The sequence below is a fragment of the Lepisosteus platostomus genome, chromosome 15 (genome assembly GCF_059453375.1).
Source record: "Lepisosteus platostomus isolate fLepPlt1 chromosome 15, fLepPlt1.hap1, whole genome shotgun sequence".
In the NCBI taxonomy this organism is placed as follows: Eukaryota; Metazoa; Chordata; class Actinopteri; order Semionotiformes; family Lepisosteidae; genus Lepisosteus; species Lepisosteus platostomus.
Genome location: NC_142625.1, coordinates 27,231,716 through 27,259,020, shown reverse-complemented (window position 1 = coordinate 27,259,020; position 27,305 = coordinate 27,231,716). Strand labels below are relative to the sequence as shown.

Below are 27,305 nucleotides of genomic sequence, written 5' to 3'. Positions count from 1 at the left end.
AAAACTCAATGAAACACTAAAAGAGTCCCCAATGTAAGTGAAAATAAACTTTAAGAAATCTCACGTGGAACATCTTAAATTACTTTATTGCCATTACAGAAATGCTGTGTACAGTTTTTAAATAGGATAAGGCAGATGCACTGCAGCCAGTATGTACCACGTTAACATCTGTTTTAAGATAAATCCACTGTAAACAAAAGAATAATAATCAAAATGAATGTTAAATATGATATATCTATTAAATACAATACACGGCATGTACAAGGTTGCATCAAAAAGAGTCTTTTCTCCGATCAACGAGTTGTTTTCACTAGGAATGACAACACCCAAGGTTAGAGGGTCATGACAGGATTATGGAGCGAAATTGTGGCTTAACTCGCGTGGCCAGAAGACAAGGAGGCCGGGACCCCCATGCAGGGTGACCAAGGAGCAGCTGCAGAGGCGGAGAAGGGGTGGAGGGGGGGGGCAGGAGACGTGCGAGAGAGAGAGATGGGGCTCTCAAAGGTATTTATAGCATTTGGGAGAGGACTGGAAATCAGGAGCGATCACTCATTACTGTCTGCTGAGTCTGAGCTTGGTTGTTGTCATCCCTCACGAACGTGCGTTATAAACTCCATTTATGTTGTACTGTAGCCAGATCCTCAGTGTTCTTTAACAATGTGTGGTTTCTGGCCCCTGTATTGGACTGCCTTTGGGTCCAACACCAGGATGAAGTGAGCTTGGCCCGCACTTTGACCCAAGCTGGGCCCGGGCCCGCATTTTCACGAGCCCCAGGCACAATATTCTGAATAAACCTGGAACCTGGAACTTTCACATTTGGAACCTTCCTGCAACATGTCATCTGAGCTCAACTGCATCTCCTCTGCTGCTAAGTACCTGAGCTGCATATCAGCTGGACATTTCCAATGCAGAACCACACAAAAACACCTAGCCTTAACAAATCCCAATAATTTAAGCATTAAACATTAAATACATCTGCCATTATTGTTCTTCATAAATGACCTTTTGAACCTTAAGCAGAAAGTTTTTGATGGACCAGCAGTTTAAAAATTGATCTTTTCTAAGGATCTCTTGTCTCATTGTGCCCTTTCCACATCAGCTGGGGAAATGGGACGTGTCAACAGGAGACACTGCCACAGCAAAACTTCAGGCTTTCTTACAGAACTCGCATTTAATTGAAAAGTCATTCAAATAACAAAAGGTCCCATATACTATACTTATAAGTATTAAGTTATTAAATACTTTTAAAAATTGTTGGATAAATATACTTAAAAACTATTAAATAATTCGTTTATCTTTGCATTTTATTATGAAATAATAGAAGAGTAATGAGAGCAAATAGGTATATCTCTGTATTTCATTTTTTTGTAAAAACATTTTTCAGCTCTTTTCCTCATGGAAATGCCTGTAAAAGTGCACATCAGTCCAAGAATTCCGTGAGGAATGGAGGCGGAGGCCCAGGGACACGTAAGTCTTCAACCCCCTCCCGGGGGTGGGAGCAGGGCATGGCTCTCCCTGGGAGGCAGACGCGCGCTCCGGCCATCAAAGGTTTTGCTCCCAGCCCTGCTGAGTCACCGCAGGAACGGCCACACAGTTCCCAGGAGCCTCACCTCACTGGGCCGGGGCCAAACCAAATCAAAGCCCCCTCTACCCTGTCTCAGGAGCTCAGCGAGAACCAGGAGGTACATAAAAGCAAACTGGGCTGCTCCTGAAAGAGCCGTTTATGGGGCTCTGGGCTAATCTGTCTTTAATCTAAACCCCCAGTGAGCTGATGGGAGGTGGAGGGTGGGGCTGCAGGCACAGTTCAGATCAGACACCAGCCTGAAGTGTGTGTCTTATGAGACGTACCCACATTCTTGCTAGAAGGAGTTGATGAAATTGTTCCTGCATCAAGCGCTCAAAGATAAGTTTAATGTTAGTAATCCTGTAGAACTGGAATTGTTTGGAATTGTTCCTGTTGTTTATCATCCCTGGAGCAGAATGAAGACTGCTCAGTTCATTCTATTACTGGGGATTGATCAAATGATTAAGGATTAAACTTGCAATGGAATTGACTGGCAATGCTGAGGCTGTTGCCTCCTGATCTGAAAGCCCCCTGTGGAAGAAGAATGTTACAGGAGCTCCCTCCTGTACTTTCCTCTGGGTTGTCCATTGCCCTCAAAGTCCCATCAGCCTCAGTACCTGTAGAGAACATCTAGCCGAACTGTGAGATCCCACTGAAACCACCAAATGAACCACTGACCTTCTCAGTGAACTGACAGGAGAAATGGAAGGGAACAGAAAAACTATGACTTTAAACTGGCAATAATAATAATATTAATATTAATAATAATATACCATCTATATATGCTAAATCCAGTATTGTAAAGAATACTATTTTCCATAAAGGGTTGTGGAGGTGTCTAAACCATCCCTCTGGCATTTTGAAAAACGTAGATGATTGAGCTCCTCAGATCACATGGCTACAAGCACACAGATGAGCTACAGTGGATGGGATGTAGGACCTGCTCTCATTTGTAACCTTCTTACATTCTGTAAATTTTAAATAAGTCTGTGGTGCTTATTGTGCAAAGAAAAAGGCCCAATACCAGTCTGTCACAACCTACAGACCAGCATGTCAGCTCAAACAGGTTTGAAGGAACAGTTATTAATGCAGATTTTATTCAGTTCTCTACTGGCAGGAGCCTGAAAAGAATATTTCTTATAATCACTCCTGCAAGCTGGATCATTGATTAAGTGGCCTTCAGTCCATCACAAACAACCGGTTTTACTTTCCACAAGCTCTCAGACAGTCTGTTATCAAAACAGCAGTGACCACTGTCAGCTCATGTCCCCTTAATTGAATCAGACTGCTGATAGTGATAAAGGAAGTTCCACTGGCTGCACTCTTTACACGAGACACGTTATTGCTGTGGTGCTCAAAAACGTTAATCCTGCAGACAGACAGCCTTGCTGAGCCAATACCAAGAAGTAAAATTAAATTAAACAATAAGCACAGGAGCTAAACATTAAACTTCTATCTCTGCACAGTCATGGACTGATCGGAATGTTAATCTTTGTTTCAAACAGCTTAAAAAGAAAAAAATCATCAAAAGTGGGACAAAAGTGAATCCTAGCCACAGCAAGAGTTGTTATTGAAATAATATTAATTGCATTGCCATTTATACAACAACAACGATAATAAAAATGTCTTCAGTAGTGTTCATAACCATTTTTACGTTTCTGAATACTTATCTGAAGCTGTGAGAATTTTTATTTCTTATCAGGCACAACTGTGAAAACCCTGGAGAATATAGTCATGGACGTGTGATTAAAATGAGGTTCTCCAATCGGATCCTTTTGGTAAAACCATGCACTTGAAAAACCAACAACACAATACTGTTCAAGTAGCCCCTGCTGCCTCGGACTCGCTCCAGGGTCGCAGCCTCCTGACATCTCTAGGTCCCTCCCGGAGGTTCTGTCACCACGGCGCCTGCCCGCTTTGTTACCGTGGCGCTGGCCTGAGCTGTTACCGTAGCAGTGACCTGTGGCTTCCGCTGCTTCCTGCCTTTCTTCCTTCCATTCTTCTTCTCATTCTTCTTTTTCTCTGCTGGAAGAAAGAACCTGTGGTCATGTCTGGACACAGAGCTCTAACCTGCCTCACATACGGTACCTGTCTGTACCTGCCTCAGCCTGTCTGACCCCTCTGGGATCTCAGCCAGGGGAACCCCTGGCCCTGCCAAGCCACAGGCACCTTAATCTCCTGTTTCTAAAGACCTGCAACACCAGAGAGCTACTGATGAAGCGTGCAGTTAACAGAACTCTGGTCCTTGATGGGTGAAGATTATTCAGATTTCTTGTCCTAAATGACCTACAAATTGCCTAATGTAACACATCTCCTGTTCAATTTATACAATTGAATTGTTCCATATGTTGGTGACCTATACATCCTGATGGCTCTGGACACCTGGACCAACACGTTTTGGACGCAGGCTCATTCTCCTCTGGTCTCTCATCTGATAGCAGAAAGAGCCGCAGTTTCCAGTCACGCGGGATGCTGGACCCCCCAGAGCCCCTCCGCACATGAAGGACGCCACCACGAGAGTCTGCTCCTAATCCAGCTGAAAAACGAGAGCGCAGCTCCCTGCGGCGCGCTGACAGACAGTGGTCCTTGAGATTTATGGATCTGAAGACAGTTCGGTATTAAGAGACGCTTCCTTGAGATATCGGTTGCGGTTGGGAGAGAGGAAATCCTGAACTCCCAAAGAACTCTCCCAGGGGACCTTTGGGTCTGTTTGCATAGAGCGAAGCCAAAAACAAAATATGTTTTTTAAAGAGCCTTAACAATAAAAATGAAATAAAGACTCATTAGGGCCTCTTGAAGGGCTTGTGGTTGAGGAAGGGAACCTGGTTGCAGTTTGTCATGCTGCTGGCCGTAGGTCTATCATGCGATTCCCATGTGCAGGGAGGGGCTCAGGCTCCTCATGAGATGATGAAAGGGCTCCCCATGTGTTTCCAAAAAGCATCCTCAGGACATTTAATCATAGATAATTAGGATTTATTGTCATGATGCTTTGCCTTTTCTTTCATCCTTTTTACCACATAATGGAAGACGACTTTCCACAACACAGAGACCCACTTGGCTCTCCAGCCCTCAACTCCCGTTGGCTGCTCGGAGCCGGCTTCAGGTCAGCAGGGTCCCGAGCTGGCCAGGGAAGCCTATCTTCATGGAATCAGGAAAATCCCGCCGGATGTGACGGAAATTATGCAGTCTAACAGAAACTACACGACAGATATGTGGCTTTCAAAAGACAACAAAGGGTTTGTCGTGAGCAAGAAGTTGGTAAGCATTCCATTCCCTTAAAAAAGGTTCCAGTATTCTCAAGGAATGCCACTGCATCAGTCTGGACATCTGCCCAATCACGAAGGTCTCTGAAATTTCATTCGACACAGGCAGCTTGGGTTTCAAAACGGGAAATATAAGAGCTAGGATGCAAAGCACTCTCGGAAAAACCTTCTCAGGATTACTGGAGAAATGACTCTTTTAAAGATTGCAAAATAAACACCCTAATGCGTCACCCATCAGTGGAATGTTTTAAAATATTGTTGCATAAATCTGCCGCTATGTCTGTTTTTGAAAAGGAGAGGGGACTGGGCCATCGACTACGCATCCCGCCTCCCCGCCTCCCGGGGGGGCCCGGGCAGGACTCAGGCCACCGCCACAGGCGGAACAGGTGGTGCCTCACACATGTGCACTCCACAGGCACGGCTCTTCTGGGCAGAGAAACTTCAAATTCCATTCCATCAAATCAATCAAAACGCAAAAAGATGGACCGCAAGCACATGCAAGAGCAATTGAGAACATATCTAGGAAGGACAATTTGACCATCCAGTGCTAGCTGGATAGCTTTGAGCTCGGACAGCAGACCAGGTAGCTTGCTTTTACCCCTGGTATGATTTCCAAGGTCTTGCCTGAACTCAAGCCTACTAAAACACAATTAAAAAATAGAAAAGAAAGTCCCAGTATATTAGCAAATATTCCAAAATCTTGTATCATAACTACATGTAAGGAGACATGTTTTCTGAATTCACAAAAGAGAAAGAATTATCTTCAAAGTCATAACTCTGCATTAATGTTCTCTTCAATCCTACCATCTTCCCACAAGCCCTGAGTATAATACCTCCTTCCTGCACTGGTCTGAGCTGCAGCAGGGGCTATATACAGCTGGGCCTAGGGCAATCACTAGTGAAGAGGCTCTTTTAGGGATTGAATGGTGTAATTTGTGAGATATATCTAGAATAAGTTTACATTATGGTCTGCAGCTATTGTCTGCAACCCTGTACTGCAGACCAATTTAAACAACCATTCAGTACAGATTTTGGCAGCTGATGAAGACCAAAGAAACAAAAACATTTAGGCTCACCCTGATGTTAATTATGGATAACTTTTTAAAGAAAGAAGCAGTCTGAATGAATCAGCTGGCCTCGATTCTTGGTAATCACTCCTCTGTTCTCCAGAGAGGTTTCTAGGGAGCATGCACTGACAAAGCCTACCACGTAATATCACTTAGCTGACTAATTCACAGCTATCATTATCACCTATTATGTGGGCACAACAATGCAGAACTCCCACCAGGAAACAAAGGGATTGGTAATGACCCTTTTCTTTCAAACTAAACCTAACAGAACAAAACACAGGAATGCTTCATGTCAGGGGTTCCTGGGATTGTGGCTATGGACAGTCACCGGCAGGGTGGCATTGATCCAAAATCTATCACCATCATCATCATTCTGTAACTGCGTGTTTCTCCTACAGTGAACCAGAAAGTGGAAACTTTGTCTCAGGGAGGTCTGTAACAGGAGCGCTCACCCCTCTGCTCATCTGGCCTGTATTAAACATGATTTTGGCATTTTCTGATGTGAAGAGTTTGGTTTGATTGCGAGCAGTTTTCAGATGATTGCACAGTAAATGGGGTCTAGCTGGGATTCTTCTGTGCTGAATTGCCTCTCTGTCGGACGGGGCCGGGGAGGGGGTCTGGTGTCTGGTGGGAGGGTGTAAACCAATATCTCTCTGACCGCTGCAGACCACTCAGGAGGAAGGACACTTTGAAGAGGTAAGCAGACAGGCTAAGTAGAGGTGCCAAACGCAAGGTCCAGAGGGAGCCCACACATGCACACATGCGTTCTCTTGAGCCCTGCTGGGGTTAATTGCAGACGGCATTCTTCAAAACGATCAGTGGGCCTCACTTTGCCTCTGATGTCTGTACTGAGGAGCAGAGGGACTCTCACACCTCCAAGACAGATTTAGTTCCAGTTCTGCAAAAATTTGTAAAATATTTGATCTTACAGGAATAAATGTAGAGCTAAGATGGTCATCATTTTTTTTTTCTAGGTTGAACAGGTGGAGCAGATTTTTGTAGTTGAGAAAGTCTCTATGTCCATAGCTGTGAGGCAAGCTTACAGCACACAGCCTCCGTGCTTCCCAGACCCGTGTGCAGTGTGTGTGCTGTGACAGCTGTGGGCGTCAATGAGCTGCGCTGTCTGTTTAGTTGGATTATAAAGTGAGGCCTCTAGCTGAGCACCTACAAGACCCTGACACACTGCCATGCTGGCGAGTCAGGGGTAACAGCCATTTATAAATCTGAAAACACGCCACTTCCTGCCTGGAGCCCCGACCGACTGTGTCACCCTGTGAGCACTATGAGTAACATCAAAGGAGCAGTCTGTAAAACCAAGAGTAACTCCTTATCATAACAAATTCTTCTCATTGTGACTCTTAAGCCCAACACCTGCAAGTTGAATAAAAACGACAGTATATGCACTAGTTCATGCTTACTACCCTACTTTATTTGCATAGGTTTATTGATTATTTTTGAGAAGTGCACTTTAGTCTTCTTTTTTTGCTTTTTTTCTTAGCATTGCTAATTGCTGATCTGAATGCATGTGCCTCAGAAGCCTGTAAAAAGGCGAATTAACTTCACCGCTCTGTGCTGCAAGCCTGCTTCTGTTATGAGCAATTAGTAAGGTTTGTGACACATCCCAATAAGAAGGTTAGTGCCCTGAGCATGGGGTGAGATACTGAGACTGTCAGGCCAGTTCCAGGTCAGACCCTTAGGTTGTCAACAGCTTGGAAACCAAGGAAAAAGACTCATTCCACATGGGTTTCATTAACATGAAATGTTTTGGTTACTGTAACTGATTTGCTTATTTAAGATCAGTGTTTTAATGTTGTTATTAGGAAAGTATGGTTTGAGACTGCTTTTGGACTCCACTTAAGAAGATTATACTGTACTGAACACAGATGTCGAGTTAACCAGAGGTTCGACTAGATTTCACCCAGATAACCTCCTGTAATTAAAATCAGTAAAGCCGTGAAAAAATGTAACAGCTTAGACTGTGACCTCAGGAACTGAAGACATTCTGTGGAATCTAAGATTTTTAAAAAACTAATTAAATACCAATAAATTTAAAAAAATTCATTCATAAAATCGTTTCCAAAACAGAACAGTTAGCTTGATTATTCTCCCAATACACACATGTAAGTGTGTATTGCGAATATACTCATACATACAATATAAATTGCCCTGTGCAAATATTTGAGAATGATCTGATTTGCAGGAATGAGTTGTCCAAAGAAACAATAACGGCCAAGCATTTGGGCCTTAATCCCATAACTCCCAGAATGGGATCTGTAAAGCACTAGCATACCAGACTTTATCTTTGCATGCTGGGAAAGTGTCTTTTCAGGCAAACAAAGAGGTTGCAGGCAGTGTTTGGCAGAGTAAAGAAAACAACAGTAGGAAGGACAATTCAGGTCACATGAAGCTACTGAACCAAAGGGATTATTTCCACATCTAAAAGGGAGCCCATTTGTTCAAGGACATCAATGACCATCTAGTGGAGTCAGTGATGTGTTCTCTATGTAAAGCATGTTGGAGGGTAACTATCCCAATATCAGAGGTATCCTGAATACTGTATATTTGGTAGGCCAAATGTGTCTGAGCTCTCTCTCACACTTTATGTGCAACACAAACCCACACACATATATATATACTGTACAGTATATACAGGTTTTAAGAGGAGGTTAAACCTCAGTGAGCAAATTAAGTAATTAATTCAATTAACAAATTAATTACCTGAAAGAGAAAATGTGATTTTGATGCTGCACACAGGGTTCAATGATTCAAAACTCAATTGTTCCAGAATGTTTCAGACAAAAGACTTTCTTCAGCTATTAAGTAAGAAATGTAATCACAGTGCTGTAAAGATTAGATAACTGCAAGATTACTGCACTGTAGTCACATTTCTCTCTAACCAGCTGAGGGATGTTTTTCTAAAACATCCTGAAACAAATTATATTTGGCTATGACATCACTACCTCCTTTTCTTATTTCAGCTATGGGATATCCATATGTGTGAACTGAATTTGGATACTTATATATTGTAGTTCTATCAGGGAAAATTGCTTTCGAAGGCAACGTAAGTGTTTTTGATATGTTACTCTGTAATCAGGATATCTGACATTAAGCTTTTTACAGCTTAAAGCTCCCAGGACTCCTGGTTACAGAGTAATCCTTTCTTTCTCCTGAATACCACAAAATAATCTGTGGGGTGGAAGAAAGAAAAATAGTGACAGCTTTCCTTTCAAACCCCAGATTTACTGCAACCTTCAAAGCCTTACTGTCTACGAGGAAGCTTTAAGTAAATAAGCGAAAGGACGCTCTCTCCTCCTGCCCCACATGTGCAGGACACCTTGGGCTGCTGCTGCTCGACAGCACACAGCCTGCGACGTGTCTCCAGTCTGCACAACGTTCCCACAACTCCTAATGAGCTGTAGCAGAATTAGAAAGAGAATAAGTTATCCATAAAAAGGGGACAGAGGTTTTTGCCCCTATTCCAGTTTTTCCAATGAGGCCAGGAGGTTTGAGCTCGGTGTCATTCCCACCCAGATCAAAGGAGGTTTGAGGCGTTTTCTCTCTCTGTGGGCAGGTCACAGCCAGGACTGAGGCCTCCACATTGGACGTGATTGATGACATAATTAAGCGTTGACAGACATCATCCAAAATTACACTATAAATCCTAAAGGCGGGATACAGCAGATTTGCTAAAAACAACAATAAATATGCTACTCTAATGGGATTGTGGTATTATCAGATTTCCGCTGGTATCCTATCTGTGGCAGTGAGTCTGGAGAGGGAAACAGTTTTTTTAAAAACCGCTGTGATGGGAGCAGGAGAGAGCAGAGCTCTTCCATGACATCCAAGCTTGTTAAGAGCAGTTTACATGCAGTTTAACATCCAGAGAGCTTCTTAATGAATTAAATAATTCCTCTTTACTTCTGCCCTTATTGGTAAAGACAGGGGAAACAAGCAATCATGTTCACATACTGTTTGCAGTGGTGGGGGACCACATACTGTAGCTCCTTGTGTAATTGACTAGTCCAGCCAGGGAGCTGGTTTGCTTGGGCTGCTTGAGTTATTAGCATGAGAATGTAGACCCATGATGCCTTCTGACTGGCTGGGCAATCAGACAATTAGCTGCTCAGCTGGCAGCCTCCAGCCCTTAATCTAGGCAGTCATGCAACTCTGCTTCTGTTTAGTTAGGACTTGTGTGTTCATGAGATTCTCCTCTTTGCCCAATTAATGCAGAACCCAGCTGGTTACAGAGGCAAAAAGGTGTATTCCTATATAATTGCCCGCACACTTGGTACAGAATTAGGCCTTGAGGTCACAGTATATGGCTTGGTAACACTTGTCATTCCACAAGCTCCGGTGCCGTCCGTACCGCTGCTCAGAACCTTTGTCAGCTCCAGTTAGTAACTGCGTAATAACAGACTGTATTTTGCACAGCCATAAATGTCAGGTCTGATTCTGTACCCTGCACAGATGACAGACTCCAGTCAAGGCTGCCTTGCTGTTGTGTAACTCTATCTGTTGACCAGGGAACCACTGTTTGGTTGCCTGTTGAAAATACTTCTCGAATGTTTACATTTGGAGAAAAATCATTGAAATTTTTTCCAGTAATTAAGGCAGGGTGAGTAAATACTGGCTTAAACCTCAGTTGCTCTAAGCATAATCTAGTTCACATTTCCACAGCGCAGCACAGCTTAGACTGTTGCATTGCAAGAGCATTAGAGGATAAACCTTTGGAAGATTTTTAAAACCATTAAACTGGGGCTTTCCTGGGAACCAGTCTCTCTGGAGCAACTGAACTCTTAGTCAGTTTGGTGCTGAACTACCAACACTCTTAGACAGGCCTGAGATGGGAGAGATTTCATGGTACCTGCAAGATTTGATGCACAAAGTGACATCTACAAGAGCTGAAAGGGAATTTAAAAAGCCTTGAGGTGTTCCAGATTAACACAGTAAAAGATCCAATATAATCTAACTGAGTGAAACCACAGCCGCAGTGAGGTCACTCGGAAAGGTTTGGAAGTATTGGTTTGGACTATTGCTTTGAATTTAAACACAGAATTATCCCATCTACAGTGAAAGAGGGTGAAATGTCTCGCAAGAGCACGCTGGTGTCCCTGAACTGGATGAGAAATTTATTAGAGACGAAATCCGTTGTCATGACGTGGAAGTTAAGGGGTTTCCCTTGACACAGGAGCCAAGGTTTTGTATTACTAACAAATGTGAAATAGAAAAAAAAATCATCTGAAAACAATATTAATGGAAATAGAAAATAAAGTAAGATTTTTCTCATTCGAGAGCAATAATTTCAGAAAAATCCCAGAGTGTCTTTTCATCACACATGTATGCTATTAAACTCTCATGAACGCTGCTCCAAATGGAAGTAACTCAGATTGTGTTTTCATTTTTTCTTAATGCCACTGGACATCTGATCTGCCATTGATAATGATAATTGCGGCGAACAAATGCTTTCCAGCACAGCGTCGTCAGTGAGAAAAATACTTGTGATCTACTCAAACAGGAAAACCTTTCCTATCGAAGAAAGCAATATAAACATCAGTCATTTCTTTATTCTTCTTTTAAGCAGTTTTCAACATGGCATGGAGCACATCCATCCACAGAGCAACAAAGTCCTGGAGGCGGGCAGATGTTGAACCATCTGTGCTGACAGAGTTTGATTTTGGGAGCCCAGGCATGAAGTGCACAACACTGGTGTTTCCACCCTGGGCAAGACATCATTATTCACTCTCCCTCTGACGCTGGGATGAGGCCAGTATATCTCCACGCACCCCAACAGCACAGAGGATTTTTAGAAATATGAAATCAAGCCCTATTATCCCTATCTCATTTCAAAACCCTTCCCCCTACAATCCTAAAATGCACATCAGCTTCTGCGCCACTGCATTCAAAGGCACATAAAGAGAAGTGTCCCCACTCACAAATGCTTAGTTTCCTAAGGTTTTTATTACTGATTGTTGCATCTAAGCCTCAATGATGTTAAGCATTGTGCATATGGTATGTATAAGACAATAATGACTATGGAGAACTTTACGGTAATCTTTTAAAACCAAAGAACAGAGAAAAAAGGGATCCAAGATTTTTGCACTCTGGAACAGTGATGAAGGCCATGTGGACCAGCAACATTAGATTCCAGCCCTTCATGATCAGCCTTTTCTTAATCATCAAATGTCTTCTAGGTTTTCCACTCCTCTTATTTGGAAGCTGAAGCTGTCAGCGTGCACACCTCTGCCCATGACAGAGCTGCACCTGTGCGCTCAGCAATCAGAGTTGACCCAACTCTGCTCTGCCTCAGTGTCATCTGCTCTCTGCTCCTACCTCCAGGGCACCTCTTCTTGAGCCTGCACCTCCTGGTCTCGCTCTGCGGGGGGCAGGCTGTGGCCTCGTCAGGACCCCTCCTGGACAGCTCTCTGTCCCTGCTCTGTGACCCCCACCTCTGTCCACAGCTCCGCTCATTGTGGCTGCAGGGACTCCATTCACCCCAGGAGCCCAGCTCACACCCTTCTGAAAGACACAACCAGGACAGCAAAGGCTGAGAAGACTGAGCCACCCCAGTCTAGACAGAACAAGAGCTCTTGACCTCTGGGGCCACAAGCTCCTCCAGTATCCACTCCTTCCAAGCTTACAGCTTCCTAGCTGGACTGATCACTTGCTTGGTCTGCACTAGATACATACGAGGTGATGATTAAAGAGACTCGTTGAACCCCGAGTTGACATCCCTTATGATAAAAACACATGCCAGTACATTTTAAAAGCCTGCTATATCAAGTCACATAACTGAAGGAGTCATCATAATGGCTCCTGCAAACTGCAAACCTGTCTTATAACTCTAATGGGAGGGTATCTGCGTATATGAAAGGTTCATAGCAGTTACAGAAAGCTGCTGAGCTAAATGACAGCTGAGATATTTCTGGCAGGTCAACATCAAAGCCAGGGGACAGGCACTTACCGACGCAGTCCGTCAGGTGAGGAACAGTGCCTTCCGGGCAGTCGCTCAGGCATTTGCCTTTAAACAGCAGGAAACCTCCTTTACATTTCATGCAGAAATCCTTGCTGAAACACCTCTCACAGTTGGGGGTCTTGCATTCTAAGAGAGACAAAGAACTAACAGATTAAACATCGATTTCCAGTGCTTTTCAAAGCAGCAAATTTCCTAAATTGCCAAGAGTCCTTTGCTCTAGTGTAAAAACTTTACACAAGAACATAAGACATAAGCCCTGGCATCACCTTCAACGTCAGGAGTGAAATGGAAATATGCTGTAAGAAGTATCTCTGTACATATAACAGAAAAGCTGGAGTAAGGAGACACTCTGGATCAGAACGTAAGAAAGGTTATGAAGGAGAGGAGGCTTTTCTGCCCATCTAGCCCATTAGAAAGTTATCTAGGATCTGATCCAGCTGGTTCTTGAAAAAAAACAGGGTATCAGCTTTGACCACATGGCCATTTTCCCACAGCCCCGTAGGTAGACAAGTACCTCCTGTTCTGGGTTTTAATGTATTAGGCAAATAAGGAGCAACACTGAGCTGTGAGAAGATCAGTGTTGAGATCTGAACCTGCTTCTCCTTAAGCAATTATGTTCAACACATCGTGCTTAGACCCCTGGCTATCATCTAATCCTGAGGGGAAGCCTTATACTGTATATTGAAACCTGTCGAACTCGCATCAACACAACATTTGCTGATGACCATCAAGGAAGTCATCATTGGAATGCATGAGGTGTATGATGATTTCACCCATTAGCTTCTGTTTAAAAGTAATTCTGAGTGAATTACAATATAGGCTACATCACACACCAGACTGAAAATAAATGTATATAAGGCAGCAGTCTTTTTCCAGTGCAGAATTCTGCTCTTTTGGCACACATTCTCCAGGAGGAAGCCAGCCTCTTGCCTGGTTCCAGTAACATGAAACAGATTCTTTGACATATTTACTATGTGAGGATTGGACCCAGAATGCAGTGTAGCTGCTCTACATTTTAAAATTCTCACTACTCCTTTCGGGACAGAAGTGCACCTGTGTCCTGTGCCGAGTCAAGATGCAGTCTGGGCGGTCAGCCCACTGCGACTGGCCAGGTGCCCCCAGGCCTGGGGAGAGCGGAGGGCCTCACTGTCGGCGCAGAGAAAGGTGTCTCTCTAGAAAGCCATCTGGCCCTTCTCTTCATTGCTCTGCTTGTGTGACACTGCGGTTACAAGAGCTCACTAATGAGCATGGATTCTAAACCGCAAAGGGTTCAATCAAAAGTACTTGGCAACTCCAAAGAAAATAATCAATAATTGAATTTAAATGAAATAATTATTACACTAATTATTTTCAGAAGATGGCATAAACACCCTAAAGCGTTCGTACCCAGATGATTGTTCCCATTATCCACGCTGTGGGTTTAAGACTGCAGCACTTCAGAAACACAGTGCAGCTGTGCAGCAGGAGGACTCAGTAATAGACTGACCCTTTTCTGTTTTTCTTTCAGGAGATGATAACACACCTGACAACACAGAAGCCTCTATCCAAAAGCCTCTATTAATGAAGCAATTCAAGGCAGCCTTGATTTAACAATTAATCCACACACACAAATTAAACAGTTAATTAACAGGTATGGGTAATCACAAATAAAGATAATCCCATGTGTAGGTAATCACAGGTGTAGGTAATCACAAGTATAGGTAATCTCAGGTGTAGGTAAACACAGGTGTAGGTAATCTCAGGTGTAGGTATCTCAGGTGTAGGTAATCGCAGGTGTAGGTAATCTCAGGTATAGGTAATCTGAGGTGTAGGTAATCTCAGGTGTAGGTAATCTCAGGTGTAGATCTCACTAGTATAGGTAATCGTAATCACAGAACTTCACCTACCTCTGGTCAAACCAAGAAGGCAATTAGCAAGTGTCAAAACCATTTTAAGACAAGCAATTAACTTTAAAAGGTGTTTTGTTGCAATTTTTCATGCAAAAAAAAAAGCAAAAATGGAAATGTCAAAAAGTTCCTGAAAAGCCTAGCCTTAATAACATATTAGACAGCAGAGTCCGCAGCGTGTGAGGAGACCCCAGACATGCCCAGCGAGCTTGCGGTTCGCAGCAGGAGAGAGAAACGGACTTACTGATGCACCTGTTCACGTCCTGGCCGCGCAGCCCGAAGTGTCCGGCGGGGCAGGCGTGGAGGCAGGAGCCCTGCTGCCGCATCCCCTCCCTGCGGATGAACAGGAACAGCTTTTCCGGGCACTTCAGGCACCCGTTGTCCCCCGAGCACTCCAGACAGCCCTTACAGTCTTCTGTCACGTCCCTGCTGGCTGCAAAGCACAAGGACACCATCACGGCCTGCACAGAGGACAGGCCAGAGCGCACTGCCACCTGCTGGCTAGCACTGTGTCCCTGGGGGGGCAGCAGCACGGGCTGATCTCAGGTCCAGAGCCAATCACAGCAGCATAAGCATGGCTTTGCTCCAGTCCTGACTGGGCCTTCATGACCTCTTGTTGCTGGGCAGTGTGGATCAGCCCTTTCCAGCTGGTTGTCATTTTCTCCTTCTACAGACATGTGTTTTCAGATCCTATGGGACCATCTTACAACTTCTGCCGATTCTTCACGCTGAATCTGTCCAAAACAAGGGGAGATAAAAGCTTTGCTCCGAGTGACGCTCTTTCAATCGGTGCCAGACTAATAGCAGAGCCTGGCAGAAACAAGCCAGGCTTTATGGGCGGCAGAATCACCTCTAAACCTCTTGTCACAGCACTGCGAAACGGGGCTCCACACAACAAGCTTCTGGGCCCTCAGTGTACAAATGGTATCTGTGGATTTTCCCTGCTCCAGAATGACTAATGGGTGCAGGAAGTGGAGAGAGAATCTGGTATAACAGTCCAGGCCATGAGCGCATACAGAGGCATAGGTCAAGGTAAGTCTGCTCCTTTTCTGTGATTGTTTCACTAAATGGACCAGTTGCACCAGTATAAACAACTGTATACAATAATGCAATCCTCACATCATAGCTATTCTGGTTTTGAAAGTTTCAGATCAGATGATCTGTTAGAACACAAGAACATGAGTGTGGACAGAAGGCGGAGGCCATCCAGCTCATACACCTCACTTGGTTGCTAGTAGCTAATTTAGCCGAGGATCTGAGGATCTGCAGATCTGCGGATCTCATGCAGGGAATGTATCTGATTCCTGGGTGAGGAGGCACTTCTTTACCCAAAGGGTTGTGGGATTAATGAAGAAGCTGCCCAGCCATGGTGTAAAAAACACTCTGGCTTCTTTCAAGAAATGCCTGGAAAGGACCTGTGAATCAATTAGATACTAACTACCAGACAGGCCAGATAGGCTGAATGAACTCCTCTTGTTTGTAACCTATCTTCTGTCTTAAACACAATATTTTTTACAGTATTTTTACATTTCACCTCTCACCTGTCCTAACTGAAAACGGGCTTCACGTTGTCCTGTTTGATACTTAATCTTAACTTAATACTTAATAATTAATACTTAACACCTGAAGAAGGCTCCACGGCCGAAACGTTGTTTTCTTTCTTCTTTTTTTCAGCATGGAATAAACCTAAAATGTACACAAGCTTCGTTCGCTACAGGTTCACACGGAAATTTTTAAAATGAGAACTATCCAGTATACATCTCCACAGAAACTAATTCCATATGGCAGCGTCTCCACTGGGGATCTGTCTTTAAGATCATCTGCACCCAACTGGAATACGCATATTATACAATCCAACATCTCCAAATGCTGCTCTTTTGTTCTCTGCACTACAATAATTCAAAAGTACATATTATTTGGTGAAACTTTGATGTGAGGAGACACCAGAGGCCAGAGCTGCATTGAATACTGAGGCAGTGACGTACTGCACTGTGACCAGGGGATAAAGAGAGCAGCCTGCCAAGCTGTCTGCAGGCTGATGGCTGCCTGTTCTTGTTTGCAGACAAATATGTGGAAGGCAAAGGGAAAACAGTTAGGATTACACAGGCAGATGATAGACAACAGAGCAAGCACTAACTTCTGTATATATTTTTGTATATTTGTGTTTTAAAAAAGCCCTGAGGTTCAATTTCTCTGTTATGTTATGCAGCCATTGTAAATTAAAGAAATCATGAACCTCTGAGAGGCCTCTGTCCTTGCCCTAATTATCCTGTGGGATCCGCTGGCCTTTCCAGTGTCCAGTCTACTGTGTGATTTAAACAATGATGCCGAGGGAATATATAAAAGAATAAAGGCTAGGTCTTTACTGTCCACTTAATGACTGGGTGGAGACGGACAGCTTCTCATTTAAGCCCTTCACTTCAATCTTGAGACTGGCCCACAGAACTGGACCTCCACCTTTCTGAGTAAGGCTTCCAGAATTATAATTTTCAATGTTGCACCAGCCTGTCAGACAGACCTCCGTGCTTTCAGACGAAGTTCTACTGTGACACAGAGGGACTGACTCCTGCCTCAGCACAAATCAAACTTCCATCGCTGGCTCTATTTGTTTTCCTGAGCCATCCTCCTGACAGGCTTGTCAATGCCCACATGACACTTTCCTTTACCAGGAGAAAGACACCACCCACAACAGCCTCCAAGACATCTTGGCATCTTGGCATTTTTTTCCGGAGGGTTCTAACATCTAGCAAATGGAACGACCCAGCCCGAATGGGTTCAGAACTTGCCTAGGCTGTGCAGATCAATATTTTGATTCAGTTCAGGCATTTTCTGTTGTCAGCAATATTTAACTGACAAATATTAAGATGCACTATGACCTTAATCACAAGCCAATAATCACACAAAATCTAATCGATTCTGTCTTAAGCCCAGGAAGATGGTCTGTTTGAGATAGCTGGTGTGTGCTACAGTCCAGTGATGTTGATGAAACCCTCGCTCACAGCACAGGGAGTAAAGAATTAGCTGTATGATCCCCTGGTCTCACACTGGACTGCGGGAACACCAGCTTCGACTAAATCACAACTTCCTCATAGCCTGCCAATCGCCAGTGACGGACAGATTTTGTGTCAGTTCTGGTGGCACAGACACATCTTATGGCAAGCAGACAGAGAGAGTACCTGATTAATCTAGTGTGACTCCATCATCCACCACACCCAAACTCACACCCCCCTGGCCCACACACTGAGTCAGGAGTGGTGTCCTTCAGAAAGCCCTGATACACACAAGGCCTCATACTCAACCCCAAGAGCCCTGGCCTCTCTTCTCTACACAGAAAGACTGTGCTGCTTTCTAAGCAAGGTAACTGCAAGGTGCTTGTCACTCATTTATCATTTATTTAGGAGTGTGGTTTCTGACCGGCTGCTCACACTCAGCTGAACTGCACTGTTATTAGCACCTGATGCACCGTGTTCAGCACAAGTGGAAAAAAGGCGAGCGAGAATGACCTTTTACTCATTCTATGTGATTTTTTTCTGTGCAAAAGTTGAGGAAGACAGCACAGGCATCCTGCCCTGTAATTTAGGAAGTAAACATTACTCACAATTTCTTGTAAAAGGTTGCCCTTAATTTTGGCATCAGGGACAGACTAGTAGCATTCTCAGTAATGAGACAGTGTTTATGGTTCTGTCTAAGAAACATTTCCATTTTCTCACTCAGAGAAACGTCAATGGCGTGTGTGTTCTGTGTCTGTGGAGGGGAATGAGTTATGGTGTGGTTTGAGCAGGCAGTCCAGGTGAGGTGCTCTCCCTCACCCCTGACCTCCAGGAGTTCAGAGTCAGACCGTCAAGATTCCCTTCTCTGTGGAAAACAGACAGAAACAATGTGACAGAGCCCTCCAGTGAAGAAATTACTCGAAACATAATTGCTGAACAATGGAAATGTTTGCGCTTTCCATACACCATCTCCGCAGGGAGGGAAAGTGGGCATAGGAGCTCTGAAATATCATTCTCCTTCCTTTCTCAGCGTATAAAATAACTGCAGTTATTTCACTGGAGATGAAAAACATTAAATCTTTCATTTCCCCTGTTTCTGCATGTTTGACTTTAATTAACGGTGGCTTTTTCCTACTCATGGAAATCCCCCGAGGAAAAGAAAAGCAGGCATCCACGACTACAGAGGTACCTGTGTCAGCTGGTAATGTGAAAGTCCTACAGTACATTACACTACCTAAAGAACATTTTTACTAAGAAACGCATAAGGACCGAGGAGCATTTCAGAAAACTACAGTATGTTGCTCGGAAGGGCAGGAATTTCGCATGGCAATATGAAGGGCATTATGCCATGAAAGTCTTTTTGACTGTGCTGAGGTTGTTATCGTAAAGGACAAACACGAAAAAACAGCGAATGCCTCCAAACGCTGTTACGCTGGTGCGTTAACGGGGCTCTCAGGACGCAGCAGGCTGGTCGGCCACTGCAGCGACTGGAGCTCACAGCGTGTACGCGGGTCCTGTTCTCTCAGATCCGCTTTCCTGGCGCAAATCTCCTCCTTACGAGCAGAAGGAACCTCTTCTCACTCCGCAAAATGTGTTACTAATGAAGCACAATCCTGTCTGCTTGATTGAGGGGGTGGGGGTAAGCCCTGAGGAGGGCCAGGAGATCCTGCAGGAGCAGATCCACGTGTTTCTCATCAAAACCCCATCCTGAGTCAGGGCGGAGTGGGAGGGAGCCCCTGTCTGAAGATGGGGTTCCTCAAGCGTCCCGCTGACTTGCAACTCTGCCTGCTCCTTGATTTTATTTGTTGTTTTATTACCAGCCTGGGCCCGAGCTGCAACGTTACCGTGTTTATGTCATAAGCGAGTTTTAATCCCGGCCAATTTCACTTATTTTGTTTCCCCGTGACCCCAAATGACCCGTTGTCTGAGCAACAGAACAATAATCCATTGCAAACCCGACGTCTCCAGCGGTTTGCTGTTGCAGTCCTAACAAAGTCATGCTGTCTTTATCTCATCTCTTTAATAAGAGCAGACTGCATGTGGCTTCTACAACATCAACACGTTCTGCATCTTTTAGGTTTTAAGGGGAAAAAAATGTCTTAAAAGTTACGGCAAAAATTACACTGATGATAAAACACCAGATTAAATTTAATAGCACATGCTCTGCTCCAGATAATGATTCCCAATGTCCTTTATTGATAAAGAATATGCTTTGGCATTACTGCGATATTGTAAAAGCTTTTTTTCATTTGAACTATTTTTATTTTATTTTAACTTCAACAAAAAGAGGGATTTTTCCATAAAAGGAATCATACAGAAAACGTGTAATGCTGAGTTTGTACTTAGGGTACGTTTTTTATACTCTGCTTATGTATAAAGTTTATTCCTTAAATGCAAATTGATATTTTCCAAATTATGTTAGCCGCTTTGTGGCAACTGAAACAGGAACTCTGATTGTAGAGGAATGCTGTCCTCCACTACAGAAAGGAATTTTACACTGTTTAAAAAATACTTCTTCCAGCAAGCTAGCACCACAGCCTTTATAGAAAGGGTTTATTAGACCATGCAATAATGAAACTGCCTTGTTTACGATTCATGTTCCATGACTTTATTTCGCCAATCAATTTATCCTTTATTATTTCTAATACCAAGAGCTGACAATTGTTTGGAAGAACTCAATTTAGTTAGTTACAGCAGCTGTCCCACATTACGCAACATTCTGTTGTAATAACTCTATTTTAACTCGTGCTAAAGTTTCCTTCACCAAACATAATTACGAGACCGAATAATTGAAACAATACTTGGAGGACAGATTTCTTTTTTTTATGATTTCTCTTTCTTCTGTTTTCTATTTTTTTTTAATTCACTTCCTTAGGACTGATGTTGATAATGGGCCTTTTTTTTCTTAAATTACAGAGGGCTGCAGTTTCGAAATCTCTTCGTGTTTATGTTAAATGAAAGTCAGATGACCATGCAGATTGCAGTCCACCTTCACTCTTACTAGGAGAAAGGAATTCTGAAGCGAAACAACAGCTTCAGAGCCCAGCATCGTCCCAGTATTATCCCTTATACTAGCAGGTTGTAAATGCAAAAGCCCAGCTGTTCTTCATGTTGTGGAATTCACAGAGTGCTCCTCAGACAAAGACATCTCCATGTTGTTGCAATCTTTCGTTTCACAGGAGTAAATTAGACTGATGCCATCATGCATGACATTAAGATGTGCTGTAAATACACAGGTTTCTGCTTGGAATAAAGATCCCATATAGGTCACTTCTGAGAAGGCAACTTGACAACTAGTTTGACAACTTGACAGAGGCTTCCAGACAAATCACACCTTATATCTTTGCCCAAACGACTCTCAGATTTTTGTCCAAGTTAACAGAATCAGCTTGTGTCCCTCGTATAATAACCTGGTGTTTCCACTGGCAATATGCCGTCACTACGTTTTATGACACAGTGGAAACTGAAAAAGATATTCCTAAGAATGGGACTAGAACGCTCATTAAAACGGCGCTCTACTGCCACAGTCAGCTCAACATCAACACCATTGTTTCATTTTCATTTATCAGTGTGTGTTTTGCACCGACTGCAGGAGGGGGAGGTACAGATGAGGGAAAAGCTGTTCCTCCTCTGAAGATAAACTGCTTTTGAAATGTCTCAGCGCCGTACAGAGGTGCAGAAATGGCAGTGTGCTGATCGGGGAGCATGAATCCGTGAGGAGAGCAGGATGATGTATGAAGCGTTTCCTTTACATTGCAGGTATTTACTGAATGATCACCTGCTGAGGAAAGGAGCAGCTGGCTTTAATTACACCTGACTGGCTAGGAGGGATTCGGCCTGATTATAAAGCGAATGGTGCTTAATCAATCTTTCCCTAATACAAAACCAACTGAAGCTCAAAGCATTATATCTTAATTCCTAGTTTTTGGGAACTATGGATTTTATTAAGGTGTTAAATAAATCATGCTTGCTCAGTCTTAACTGTGGTTTCAATTCTTAAATATTGCATTTGTACTTATCCTAATTGAAAGAAAGCCAAAACCACTTCTCTGGAAATATGTTCACCTGTTTGTCTTTTATTATGGGTCCAGATACAACCAAATTAATAAAAAATACTAATATATTGATACATGGAGTTTAACACATTTTTAGATTATATGACCATGTATACATGTTTAGAGTGGCAGATTATAGACTGAAAAAAAATAAAACTGAATTCAGGGATAGAAATCATTGCTGCTCAGGAATAACCAGAACTATCTGACTATGGGTCTAAAGAAGAGGGCGAACAGGGGGAGATTTTTCCAGTAGAATCACTGTTCTCACAGTTCTCATCACACAGTGAATGCAGATTGGTCAGCTGTAGTAAAACACTGCGCATTGCTTCAACTCCAAAGACCATAGCCTTTGCCCAGCAGTAGGACAGTGCTCTGATGAGCACACCAGAGACACTAACTGCAGGCCCCGAGGAACGCTGATAGCCCTGGCTCTCTCTCTTTCCCTGGACTCTCTTCTCAAGCTGCGCCAGAGACCTGTGCCGTCTCCTCAGCCCATAAAACAGAGACATGAAAGTGGGCTCCTACAAGTACTCCAGACTAAGAGCACAGACAATCATAAAACACCATCCTTCTAGGCAAAAGAAACAGTCTGACAGCAGGTCAGATATGTGTACCCTAGGAAATGGATCTCCTTTAGTAACAAGCCAAGGGCTCTTGGAAATGCACCGGCATTTTTACTACAGTATATTTCAAACGTCAACGCAATGCGAGAAAAAACTGCAATTGCATCTTACTGTGTGCTCATTCAACAGGCGATCAACGTATTTTAATGGCCTTACAGCTGATAGATGGAATTATAATTTAGATACTCTGTACATGTAACTAAATAGGTACAGTAAATAAAGTTGTTTTAATAAAGCTGAGAAGCACCCAGCTTGTAAACGCAAAACAGTTAAGTCGATGATAAAAAGATTTCAAAATGTATGTAAACTAGGAGACCCGGTTCTCTTGGTCTAAGCCCAGCTGTGTGGTTATTTACTAGTCCCGTGTCAAAGGCCATGAAAGCAAGCAGCCTGGAGACTGACAGGCTTGGGAGGCTTCTCCAACATGGCACGGGCTGTGTGTGCGGACATCTTGTCCTGACAGAGCAACCCACAGCCTGCAAGCCCGTCACGCCAAGTGGCTGCGCTGCTCCAGTCCCTGACGCGCTCAGAGTCGAGTCGCTCCACCCTCTCGTTTTCCTCTCTCTGCGCGCCCCGTCCAGAGAGGGTGTCGCCGTATCTTTGTGGCACAGAGTTTGTAAGCGTACGACCGGACTCACAGAAGAGGAAGCAGACCCTCTCCTGTGTGAGTACGTGCAGCCCCCCTTCCATCACAAGGCCTCGTCCCGCAGGGAGCACGCCGAGGGGGCAGCCATGCCCGCACCTCTGCTATCAGAGCGCACTGGGATTCACATTCTGCAGTGTGAAAGAGCAGAAAAATATTTCATGCCTAATCCAATTTAAGAGAAATACTGTATGATCTGCTGTGAGTGCAGCCAGTCTCAGCCTTTCAATTTCATTCTCATTCTCATCTGTGCTGGATTCAGCTTCTCTTCTCAGTAAACATGTGGTTCTGACCCAGTTTTGGGATTAAGGTCCTTTTGTAAGTGGCAAGTCGTATTCATACTAATAATACAACAACACTCAGCACAAGAGTCTCCTCTGTTTCCTGTCTGTCTGTCTGTCTGTCTGTCTCGCCTGTCTCTACACCTGCCGCCAGCCCAGTCTGAGGACTTCAACACCTTCTCAGCCCTCTCAGGGCTGCGGGCCGCCAGGGCGCCCAGCTGCGCGGGTCCTGAAGGAAGCCCCGTAAAGAACACCCCTGTGTGTGAGGAAGACTCCTGCTTGTCCCTGTGAAATGGGCACTGCCCAGGTATCAGCGCGAGAGGGCTGTCATCCCCCACCATGAGGCAGCTGAGGCTCAGTTATTCTACTACCTAGAAACGCAGGAAGCAGACACACGGATTTCAACCGCTTTTGACATTAAGCATTAAGCACATATAGTCTACAACGAAACACTACAGAATTTGTGTGCTGCCAATATCATTTTTACAAACTTTCAAAACCGAATTATTTCTAAAGAGACCATTACCCCTTACAATACAATTCTTACTAAACAATATATGGTATCTGTGCAAAACAATAAGCAAGTTGTTTCTTTAAATACAGCCACTTTTTCCTAAATTACTTTCTATGAATAGGCCAACGTGCCCGTCGTCTGTGCAGTAAAAAGTTATGGACCAAGGGTCTGTATCAATGAGAAACGTGGAGATGAGTTTTTCTTTTTTAACATAAAAACAATATAAAATTAGCTCTATAAACCAGCGTCACTGGATTACCTATTGAATTAAATCAGGACATTGGAAATGCTAAACGTATCTCACCCTGTCGTCCATCATTTGTTTTTCTCATGAGAAAAATCTTCACATAAATGCTAAATTACTCCACCTCTTGGAGTTAAAAGAATAAAACATTACCGTTGAAAATTACAGAACATTTTTTGACATATTTAGTACACCTTTTCTCATTATTATTCAATTACTCATGGTTTAAATATTAACATAGTTATTTTAAGGCACAGGAATAATATGCTCATTTTAACAAATGATGGCATTACACTGCATCTATCTGAATTTCCACTGTTGAAGACTGGAGTTTCGAAGTCAATCAAATAACTCATACTGTATTCCCCTTCTAATTATCAATGAGCTATAATAAACCTTCTGAGACTAAACATACAGCAAGTGAAATAAATTGCTTTTGCAAAAATATATTAAATTTAATTAAATATATACTTTCTCCTTTACCTTTTGTGATATTTTTTGTTGGGTTTTTTTTAGTGCCGTGAACAGCAATGAGAAAATGAGACATGTTTATTGACATTTTTTGATTATGAACACGTGTATTGTTTCACTAGGACCCCAGACTAATGAGTACTTTGTAGGGGGTCAATGGTTTGGAAAGGAAAAACTCCTTTTGGCAGGATTCAAGTATTTATTATAGCTCCTGCGATCAGAAGTCGCAGACTCGTTAGCATGGCTGTAGACAGCACAGACCCATCATGACCACCTGTAAAAGGCGCTTTATCACAGATCTCTCCTCTGATTTCTGGTGTCCGCGCAAGCGACATCCTTCGCGAGGTACAACTGTTTGACCTTTACGGCGAGTTCACCTTCGCGTGGAAACGTCAAAACTGACCTCATGCTAAACTGCCAAATACGCACAAAATCCGTGGGGACGCAAAGCTCAGTCATGCACGTGGAGGACCTCCCGCTCATCCACAATCCTATTCCTCCTCCTCGTTATCATCACACATGGGCTCTGCTAGCACCAGACACAGTAACACCTTTTATTGTATCGCTCCTTACCACTCAGCTTGCGTGAAGTCTGGCTCAGCATCACCGTACTGTTGATCAGGGTGAAAAATGCGAGAAGTCTCAAATGCATCTGGGCTGACAACGACCTCCTCACACCAGGTTAGCAGAACATCAGACTCAGACTCGCCGCAGATCCCGCCGAGCAGCACAGCGCCTCACAGCACTGCGGAGCGACAGAGCGCCGGGCGGGGCGATGTGGCATTCCTAAACCGCCTGCAACCCTACGAAGCCGCACTTAAACCGAGCTGGGAAGGAGTTCCACTTTTACATCACTCGCCCCGTTAACCCTCCAGCTGCCTGGCATTGCGGTGTCTGCTGAGCAACTTAAAAGGCATCGCGTCGCTGTGTTGTTGGGTTTTTGTTTGTACTTCACCGCCATAACTCACCTGCTTTGATACGCCTCCGGTTTTCGGGACGCCCGTTTCGTTAACCGTTTCTAGAAGTGCCCCCACCCGCATATGCATTCGTTTTCGATACAGATCATTTTAACGGACAGTACGTGCGCTTCGCGTCGTTTATAATTATTATGATTATTTTTTGTTTCAATGAGCTTTTTATGGTACCACTTTAACAGTGGAGGCTCCGAGAGGTGGCCGGCTGGGGCTGTTTCCATTGCATGCGAATGGTCGATAAAGTTATCAAAGACGGCGGGCTGCGAGTGGCGGAGATGGTCTAAATTTTCATTGGATTTCTCTCGTATTTTTTCAACGTCCAGATTAATAACATGTGTCCCTCTGGGACATATGCAAAAGGATACAGTTCTGAAGCGCCTTTCACTACATCTGTGTGTTTATCATAAAATAGGAAAGGTTCACTAAAAAAAAATCAATGTTAACCTCAATATTTCGCTAAAGAAAATAGTATCGATACCTCTTTGGGATTTTGCCTTGTGTTTGCTTTGTGTATTTTCAATTTTAAAGGTTAAAAACATAAAGAATTTAAGAAAAGCAATTTTAAAAAATAAAGTTTATATTTGTTTTGGAGGCATGTAACACATTCCTCTGATGGGAAAAAAAATACTCTGTTCGGATTCGGGTCGGTTAGTCTCTTGACCGACATTGAGAACCGATCTGAACTACATTTTGACAGAACCGTGATTTTCTTTTCCTTTTTTTTAGAAGTTACTCAACTGCTTGTCGATTCTGAAATTTAATTTGTGTTTGAATAAAAGTTTAAAAATATCTGCGCTTCGTCCTAAAATGGTTAGGATTTTCTTCACCACATAGTGAAACGAAATGTAAGAGTTTCTTTTAAGTAATGTTAAATTAATAAGAAATTAAACAGTTTCATTACAGAATATATTATAGTTACATTAAAGTTTTATTACAGAAAATAATTCGAATTAAACTCTTTTTGAAATTAAGTTATCTCTTTATTTATATTGAAATAACCTGGATGATGTGTTTCAGATGAGCTCGAATTTTGTCCCCTTTTTCTGTGCGCTCCAGTAGCTTCTAAGTTTATGTTTTGTCTGGAGTTTGCTGTTCTTAATTTAGGATAAAAATCATTGAATGCGAAAACAAATTATGCTGAGATACTGTTTGTGTGTTTTTTCGTTAAAGACAAATTCTTTAAAACGGGCACAAGTGGCTCAAGAACAGCTCCTAGTTAATCGTACAGCATTTTATTCGAAACCTCACGGAATTCCCTTATCGCAAGTTCAATGTTCAATGTTTTAAGACCAGGCGATATTTCCCTAATTCCCGATGAAAGAAACATTAGGCAATCAAATCGTCAAGTTGCAATAAACGTATATTTACATATTATATGAATAATATATTATGTATTATGCACTTCATAATTTAATTCAAACCTAAAACTCGCCTACCGTATTCGTGCACGTCAGTGTTTAATTTTTATGAGTGGTCTCTGTTTAACCTAACGGTTATAATCATACTGCTAATAATTTTAGTTATCTCAATTCAGCAATTATTCATCCTGTTTGTTTTCGATTCCTTAAAAATTTAATTAGTTCTTTTTTTTGTCATTGCAATAATATTAACCATAATAGTGATTGTTTATCGAGAGATTGAAAATTGAACCTCGAAAGTTTCTGCCAGGCGCTACTACATACACCAAATCTTTCCTGAGGGCTTTCAAGTTTTTATATACTACTCTTAAACTATAGGGATTTCTGACTATT

The 27,305-nt window shown here is 43.1% G+C and overlaps 1 protein-coding gene across 1 annotated transcript; it reads right to left on the bottom strand.

Annotated features, from left to right (window-relative positions):
- Positions 1-60: 60 nt before the first annotated feature.
- On the bottom strand, positions 61-26,020 carry rspo4 (R-spondin 4). Its single transcript, XM_088608044.1, has 5 exons — positions 25,154-26,020; positions 15,001-15,189; positions 12,859-12,996; positions 12,228-12,413; positions 61-3,589 (listed from the first exon to the last, which is right to left on the bottom strand). The coding sequence occupies exons 1-5, from the start codon at positions 25,230-25,232 to the stop codon at positions 3,438-3,440; spliced, it is 744 nt and encodes a 247-aa protein (XP_088464170.1). The 5' UTR covers positions 25,233-26,020; the 3' UTR covers positions 61-3,437.
- Positions 26,021-27,305: the final 1,285 nt, after the last annotated feature.